Here is an 8,040-nt window from a genome sequence, read left to right on the forward strand (position 1 = left end):
CACGTCAGTATGAACCAGTTCCAACTTTGTAGTCTTTGACTCATTTTGTATAAGGACATATATGTCATTAAATAATTAAAAATAAAGGAGATATAGTGAGTAGATTAAGAGATGCCAATAGAAATTATCTTATTTCACACCCATGATAATAGGGATTACACGAATTACAGACACAAAAGTTAATCCAATAACCGTTAGGGCTCTAAGCAAATGCATGCCGACTAGGGATGGCAATGGGGCGGGTTGGGGATGGGGATCATAATACCATCCCCATCCCCAGAGTCATTCTTTGCCCCCATCCCTGCCCCAATCCCCAATATATTTTTATTAGGGATTCCCCGTCCCCATCCCCACTGGGGACTAAGCCTCCAAACCCGCCCCAAATCCCCAATAAGAATTTAATAAATAAAATAATTTTTTCTCATATTGCATTTTTTAAAATCAAAATCTACAACAAATAAATTTAAAACATGATTAAATTCATAAATCATAATTTAGTGAGTGCAAAAGTCAAAACACCATTAAAGTAAAAGTGTAGCCATTAAAGTAAAATAGTAAATGTATATATTTTTCATTCAAAAAAAAAAGTATATATTTATGATTTATATTATAAAAAATAATTTAAATTATATATAAGTTAAATATATGTATATATTATTGGGGCGGGTTTGGAGATAGGGATCACAATACCATCCCCGCCCCATCCCCAATCTTAGATAGCGGGGATTGGGGATCCCCATCCCCATTCCCCATTTGTCCCCGAATTCTCCCCCCATTAGGGGCGGGTATCCAATGGAGCTCCGCCCCGCTGGGGATTTCTGCCATCCCTAATGCCGACCTGACTCAATCTCTACAGTAGGGATCTAGTACTGTCATGGTTTCGCATCACCTCCAAGACCTCCGACATCAAGCCAAGGCGAATCTGAGCGTACACGTGTCCCTTCCACTGCCTCCTAACCAACTCCTCCCCCAATCTAACCGCCGCCTCAACCGTCTCCTCCGCGCCATTAACCGCCGAGTCAACAATCCCCTTCTCCACGGCCACCGCCGCAGTCATCTTATCCGCTCTGAGCATCAAATCGCGCAGCGCCGCCGCCGACCCGACCTTGTTCTTAATCAGCGCGTGAACCCAAGCCGGAATGACAAGCGCGATGTCCATCTCGCTCATGTAGACGAACCCCCCTGTCCTTCCTCATCAAAACATAGTCGTGGCACCGCGCGAGGATGAAGCCGGCGGCGGAGGCGTGGCCGGTGACGGCAGCGATGGTCGGCAACGGGAGGGAGATGAAGTAGGCCACGACCGGCCGGAGCTTCGAGGCCATGAGCTTGCGCTGGGCTTTGTCCGATCCGGCCCAGTCTAGATCGAAGCCGTTGGAGAAGAATTTGCCGTGTGCGGTGGTGATCAGGACTACGGAGGATGACGTGGCGGCGGCTCGGACGGTGTTTAAAGCGGATTGGATTGCATCCAGTAGAGTTGGGTTGAGCCTATGCTCACCTGGCCCAGTTAGCGTGAGGATGAAGATGTCGCCTTTCTTCTCCAACGTGCACATTTTCGAAGTCTTACTCTCTCAGAGAATCAATTTTCTTCAAGCTTTGAAATTTGTTATGATCAATTGGATGTTGAGATTGGAGTGCGGCAACCTCCTCCACAAGTTACTTCCTTTTTGCTGGATACTTGTGTGAATATCCTAGATATAGGACAGTAGTTCCTAGAGTGTACATTTTTTTCTTCTTTGCTGCAGAGCTGTTTGGTTTCCATTTAATCAAAATAAATACCAAATAAAAAAAATATGTTATGATCAATGATGGATGTTGCTGTGGGCTGCTGGGCTTGAGATAGGCCTCATTGTCAAGCTGGGTCGGGCGTTATTATATTTTTAAATAATAATGGGTCGGACTTTATTGTAAATTGTCAAATTTAAGCCCGTCTATATAAAGAGGGCCTTGAGGGCTTTTTCAGGCCGAACCGGATAGTCTTCATTTTTTCGGGCCGGGTCGGACTTTATTTACAAAGAAATATTTAAAGATACTATTAGAGATTACAATTAAAACAAGAATCATCAATTCATTATCAATTAATTCAACAATTGGATCGATGGAGTTATCGTATTATTAGTTTAGGGTTTATCCTTTTAGCCATAGGTATTCTTTCGAGAGCAGTATGAGCTAATGAAGCATAGGGATCCTATTGGAATTGGGATCCAAAAGAGACTTGGGCATTTATTACTTGGACCATACTATGAGTGAAACTATGAGAACCCACAACCATAAGTGGACATGTCTGATTTCTGATCAGAAACAAATGAAAACCATCAGTAAAATTAGTAACGATTCACACACACACACATATACATATTCTATATAGAAGTATGAGAACTGTTGTAACTTTAATGTGAGTTCTTTTGCTTGAACTGTTGTAACATACTCTATATAGAAATATGAGACCTTCCAGTTTCACCATCAGTCAAATTACGGGCTTATGGGCCTGGCCGGGTTTCAAACCCTTAAACCAAGCCTGGCCCTCTACCCACCAGGCTGGGCCTATTGTGGGTTTTTATACCGGCCGGGCCGGGCTTTTACCATGCAGGCCTTGTGGGCCTCCATCGGCCCATTTGATCCGCAAACCAAATGATGAGGCCTAACTTGAGAGCATCCTTCTTGAATTGACCATGCATGTCTGAAGTTATTGGTGAGTCAACTGAACTATTATATAGATTCATGAGGATTCGGGATTCCCATGAGTCCATGACATAACTCTTATAGTGATGGTATCATTAGGGTTGAGCGAAGCGCATGGTGGTTGAGGATTCCATAGATTCATAATAAGTAATAACCAATGTAGCATTACTAAAGGGCCTCCTCCCACGTCCGATCCCAGTACTTAGGGCAGTGACGGGCCACGTGGCCTGATATGTTGCATATGGGTTCGTCACTTCGTTAGGGCAGTAACAGTCACTGGCAAGGCCTCGCTTGCGGCGGTTGTTGCATGCAGGTGACTGCAATATGATATGGCTTGCAGCAGTTGTTGCATAGCGTTGGATGGAAGATGGGATCGAGCAATCACGAGACAGGTGACCCATCTTGCCACACATTGTTGGGGCATTGGCTTGCTAGATGTCTAGGCTCCTTACAGTTTTGACATGTAGCGAAATTTTAAACAAAAAAATTTGTATTTGCAAAATTTCTATTGGTTGGTCTTGGTCTGTTGGCTAAAGGTTTAGATTTTAATAAAAAAAACCCAAGTTCGAAACCTGGGACTCTCCCATTGGACCTACATTATTAGATTATTTTTCTTCTTTTATAATCTCAGATCCACGACACTCAAAAACACTTTCATAAGAATATTTAGCACTGAATTGTCATTAGAGTTTCCAATCTACCAAAATTCTTAACTCCTGTAGAAAATCAATGGTTCAGTAGACAAATTCTCACCCAAGAAGTCCAAAGTTGATGCCTAAGTAAACTATTTGTGTTGATTTTCACTCAACATCATGAAACATGATGAGTGTCGCGTTATGATATTAACATGTCAACTGATGCAACTTTGTAAGTCTTGTGCCTTCTAAGAGTGGAGAAACTCGATGAAATTTGAAAAATAAATTTCATGATTTTATTTGAAATATCATAAAGTGCAAGAACTATGTTAAGATCAGAGAGTAGACTCTCTAATTTTTTTTTTTTTAATAATTCTATTTTAACATAACGCAATTAAAAAAAAAAAAAAAAAGCGATGAAAACAAGTGATCACTCACTGTTTAATTTGACATTATTTTTCATTAAATCCTCAAGTAGTCACAACTGAGAGAATGTTCAGTGCATCAACGTGTACTTACATCATCATAAATGGATGGTGGGATAATATCAAATATGTTTTTTAATTATATTAAAAAAATATTTATAAATATCAAAGATCTGCTAAATTTGTTTTTTCACTTCCACTGTCAATGTATAAAAAGAATTTTCATCTCAACTCAGCCATCATTATTTTTGACCCATGATAATGTTACAAGAATTGAACAGATTACAAAAGACAAAAGTAAATCCAACAAAGCCCATATTTATTGAATCCAACCATTAAATCCAATGACTGTTAGGGCCGGCATAAGAAAAGACATGCAACCCGACCCGACCCAGTTGCTACAGACGGGATCTTGTACTGTCATGGTTTCGGATTTCCGCCAAAACCTCCGACATCAAGTCAACGCGAATCTGAGCGTACACGTGTCCCTTCCATTTCCTCCTAACCAACTCCGCCCCCAATCTAACCGCCGCCTCAACAGTCTCCTCCGCGCCATTAACCGCCGAGTCAACAATCCCCTTCTCCACGGCCACCGCCGCCGTCATCTTATCCGCTCTGAGCATCAAATCGCGCCGCGCCGCCGCCGATCCGACCTTGTTCTTAATCAGCGCGTGAAACCAAGCTGGAATCACCAGCGCGATGTCCATCTCGCTCATATAGACGAACCCCCTGTCCTTCCTCATCAGAACGTAGTCGTGGCACCGCGCGAGGATGAAGCCGGCGGCGGAGGCGTGGCCGGTGACTGCGGCGATGGTCGGCAACGGGAGGGAGATGAAGTCGGCCACGACCGCCCGGAGCTTCGAGGTCATGAGCTCGCCTCGGGCTTTGTCCGACCCGGCCCAGTCCAGATCGTAGCCGTTGGAGAAGAATTTGCCGTGTGCGGTGGTGATCAGGGCTACGGAGGATGACGTGGCGGCGGCTCGGACGGTGTTTAAAGCGGATTGGATTGCGTCCAGTAGAGTTGGGTTGAGCCTATGCTCACCCGGCCCAGTTAGCGTGAGGATGAAGACCTCGCCTTTCTTGTCCAACGTGCACATTTTCTTCGTCTCACACTTTTCACAATGCATTGGAATTTCGTTATGATCGATGATGTATATATATATAGGTGTGGCTTGAGAGCCATCTCAATTGACCATGTGTGAAGTTACGAGTCAAATGAAGCTACGTTTGAGAGTGACATAACACTATCATAAAGATGAAATTGAGGATTGCATAGATTCATAATAACCAATGTAACAGTACTCGAGGAGCAGATCCTACAGACTGAAACCCTACCCTAATCCATTAGGTGGTGAACTACTCAATACCTACGGACGCCACGATCATACATCAAGGCGGAAGGGCACTCATAAGCTTGGTGACCCCTTCCGCCGCAGTTGTTGCAGATAACAATGGACACACACTCGCGGCTGACGTGCCCTGGCTGGCTGCAGTTACGGCAGATAATGTCGCGGAAAGGGCCTCCTACTCCTCCTCCTCCTCCCATGTTTGATCCTGACTTGGGGCAGTGACGGGCCACGTGGCCTGATATATTGCAGATGTTGCAGATGGGTTCGTTGGGGCAGTCGCGGGCGAGGTGGCCTGGCTTGCGGCAGTTGTTGCATGCCTTCTCGTTGGTGCAAGTGACTGCAATGTGACCTGGCTTGTAGCAGTTGTTGCATAGCCTCGCATCATGGGATGGAAGAGATGGGCTTGAGCAATCACGAGCAAGGTGACCCATCTTGCCGCACATATGGCAGACTGGATCGTTGGGGCATTGGCTTGCAAGATGTCCAGGCTCCTTACAGTTCCAACATGTAGTTGTAGAGTTGCACTCAGCAGCAATGTGGCTGATACCAGAATACAACATTAGGAAGTAAAAGTATCAAAAACACTTTCACAAAAGCAGATTTAGCACGATATTGTTATCAGGGTTTACAGTCCTACACACAAAATTTTCCAAAATTCTAAATCTGCTACGCAAAAGTTAAACATTCTCACCCAGGAAGCCCACAGTTGTTGCAGACAGTCATATTTGGGCAATCTCTGGCAAAATGCCCTGGTCGTTTACATTTGTTGCAAAGAAAATCATTCCTGCAAAATAACAGAACATCAATCACGACCTGAGATGTAAGGAGAAGTCACAATAGACAGTCTCCAAGTTAAAAATATGGAGTCCAAATATCAGGACATCAAAACCTGGGAGCAATATACATAAAAAGTATCTGGAAATGATTGTTCAATATACAAAGTTTCTGGAAATGATTGTTCAATTAAACATACCAAATCTCCCATCCAATTAGAAGGTTCTACCTGTTCCTAACTTTCCTAGTAAGACTTACTAAAAGAAACAGCAAAAAGTAACTGAAAATTTTAGTGAGCATTCAGTTCACATGAGCACACAAAAACACTGATGTAATTTATTTTCAAAATTTTTGCTTTTCAAACTACTAATGGAATGCACATCCTAAGCACCAGAAGTGATAGGTCCTAACAAGAGTTGATATGTTTCATAAATCAACTCAACACCAAGGGAAGAAGGCCATATGTTTCAATAGGTTGTCAAAGCATTATAAGCAACCGAAACTCAAACTGGTATGAAGCTAATGCAGCAGTTGAATTTTGCACCAAAGCAAATTTTGATATTTAATTCACATCCAGTCTCCTACACTATTGTGATGCCCCTTTAGTTCTCTTCCTTGTGTCTCAGTCATCTACCTCAGTAACCAAAGTCTCTATATCCTCCAAAACCTCACCAAAGCTTATACCAAAACAAAGATGTCTATAAGAAATTTACAAAAACTTTTCTATGAGCATCATAAGAGCATTCAGAAAAACACATTCAAAAAGTGACCACACTAAACACAAAAAATTCAAAAACAGTGTGTTGGAATACCTATTAACACGGCGCTCCCTAGGATATGGAGCATCACGGTAAGATGCACGTTCACTGCTGCGGAACCTCCTGGATCGTGAGGGGCTTTGGCTCATATTCGTGACCACCAAGTAAAATCTTCAAGGAAATATCTGAAACACTATTTTACCAACAGTACATATATCCAGAACAAGAACCAGCTCCTGAAAGCAGCGACCTCCCACCAATCGAATCTCAAAGCTGCCCAACACAATCACAAAAACCAAAATGTAACAAACAGATTGTTCAATCAACCTATCAACTATCAAGCACTGGTCTTCAAAAGGGAGAAAGATAATACAAGAAGATAGCGGAACAATGTAATGTTTGCTAGCAGTAACATAAAATAAAAAACCACAACACATCAATTTTACCCATTTCACCAGTAAAACAAGAAAAACTGCAGTCATTACCACTCTGTTTCTTCGCTAATGAATTTTACAGATTCCAAAATCACACAAACATAAATATGAAACTGAAAAGACTCAAAATTGATATACTTTTCTCAGTGTTCTTGTCATGGAGTCAGTAAAGGTGCATACTTTAGCCCACGAATCTCACTCTTCAACCTCCATTTTCACAATGTATCTAAAAATCAAGCTTTTCTAAATGCCCACATCTTCCAAATCTCCACCCATCAAAAAAAAAAAAAAAATTGCAACTGTAAAGCTTTGATGACAGAGAAGGAGAAAAAATTCGTGTTCAAAATATAGAGAGCCAAATATACCTGTTAAGATAAACATAGATACAATTATGGGAGGAGTGATTACCTAAGTGGTCATATCAAGGAAGATGCAAAATGATGAAGAAGAAGAAGACGGTGAGTGGGAAACCCTCGATTAAAATGATTTGGGGATTTGAAGCGGAGAGTTTTATATTTTGCTCCATGTAACGCATAACTGCAACGCGATTTGCGTTTGGATGCAAAACGACAACGTTTAGACATGTGGCTTTTGCCAAGTTACATATGGGGAGTGATTCTTGCGTGGGGCAGCCGCACCGCCACGTGGTGCGGCAGGCCAATCATTCCCCTAGCAGGGGAGTATTTTGGGTATTTCACATTTAAAAATCAGGAATAATTTCGGAACAAAGAAAAAAAATTCTGAGATTTGATTGGGCAGCCGCACCGTACACGTGGTGCGGCTACCCGCACCTAAGAATTGGCCTACATATGGGTATGGCTTTTGCGACCGAGGAATGTGACAATTCTATGTATGGTGTTATTAAAGTTTTTTTTTTTTGTTTTTTTTTCCTCAAATGTTACTATTTGTTAGTATATATTACGGTAAAATGTTAGTAATGTTACTGATAATACACAGTATCTTAACATTCCTTTTAATATTATGTC

The 8,040-nt window shown here is 42.2% G+C and overlaps 2 protein-coding genes and 1 pseudogene across 2 annotated transcripts; all 3 read right to left on the minus strand.

Annotated features, from left to right (window-relative positions):
- Window positions 1-181: 181 nt before the first annotated feature.
- Window positions 182-1,642, minus strand: LOC133718050 (enoyl-CoA delta isomerase 1, peroxisomal-like; annotated as a pseudogene).
- Window positions 1,643-3,913: 2,271 nt separating this feature from the next.
- On the minus strand, window positions 3,914-4,887 carry LOC133718001 (enoyl-CoA delta isomerase 1, peroxisomal-like). Its single transcript, XM_062144768.1, has one exon. The coding sequence runs from the start codon at window positions 4,864-4,866 to the stop codon at window positions 4,138-4,140; it is 729 nt and encodes a 242-aa protein (XP_062000752.1). The 5' UTR covers window positions 4,867-4,887; the 3' UTR covers window positions 3,914-4,137.
- A 102-nt stretch (window positions 4,888-4,989) lies between these two features.
- Window positions 4,990-7,596, minus strand: LOC133718002 (zinc finger protein GIS2-like). The gene is made up of 4 exons (XM_062144769.1): window positions 7,463-7,596; window positions 6,675-6,893; window positions 5,780-5,872; window positions 4,990-5,628 (listed from the first exon to the last, which is right to left on the minus strand). Exons 2-4 carry the CDS (start codon window positions 6,767-6,769, stop codon window positions 5,100-5,102), a joined length of 717 nt encoding a protein of 238 aa, XP_062000753.1. The 5' UTR covers window positions 6,770-6,893; window positions 7,463-7,596; the 3' UTR covers window positions 4,990-5,099.
- Window positions 7,597-8,040: the final 444 nt, after the last annotated feature.

Source organism: Rosa rugosa, chromosome 6, assembly GCF_958449725.1.
Source record: "Rosa rugosa chromosome 6, drRosRugo1.1, whole genome shotgun sequence".
Classification (NCBI taxonomy): domain Eukaryota; kingdom Viridiplantae; phylum Streptophyta; class Magnoliopsida; order Rosales; family Rosaceae; genus Rosa; species Rosa rugosa.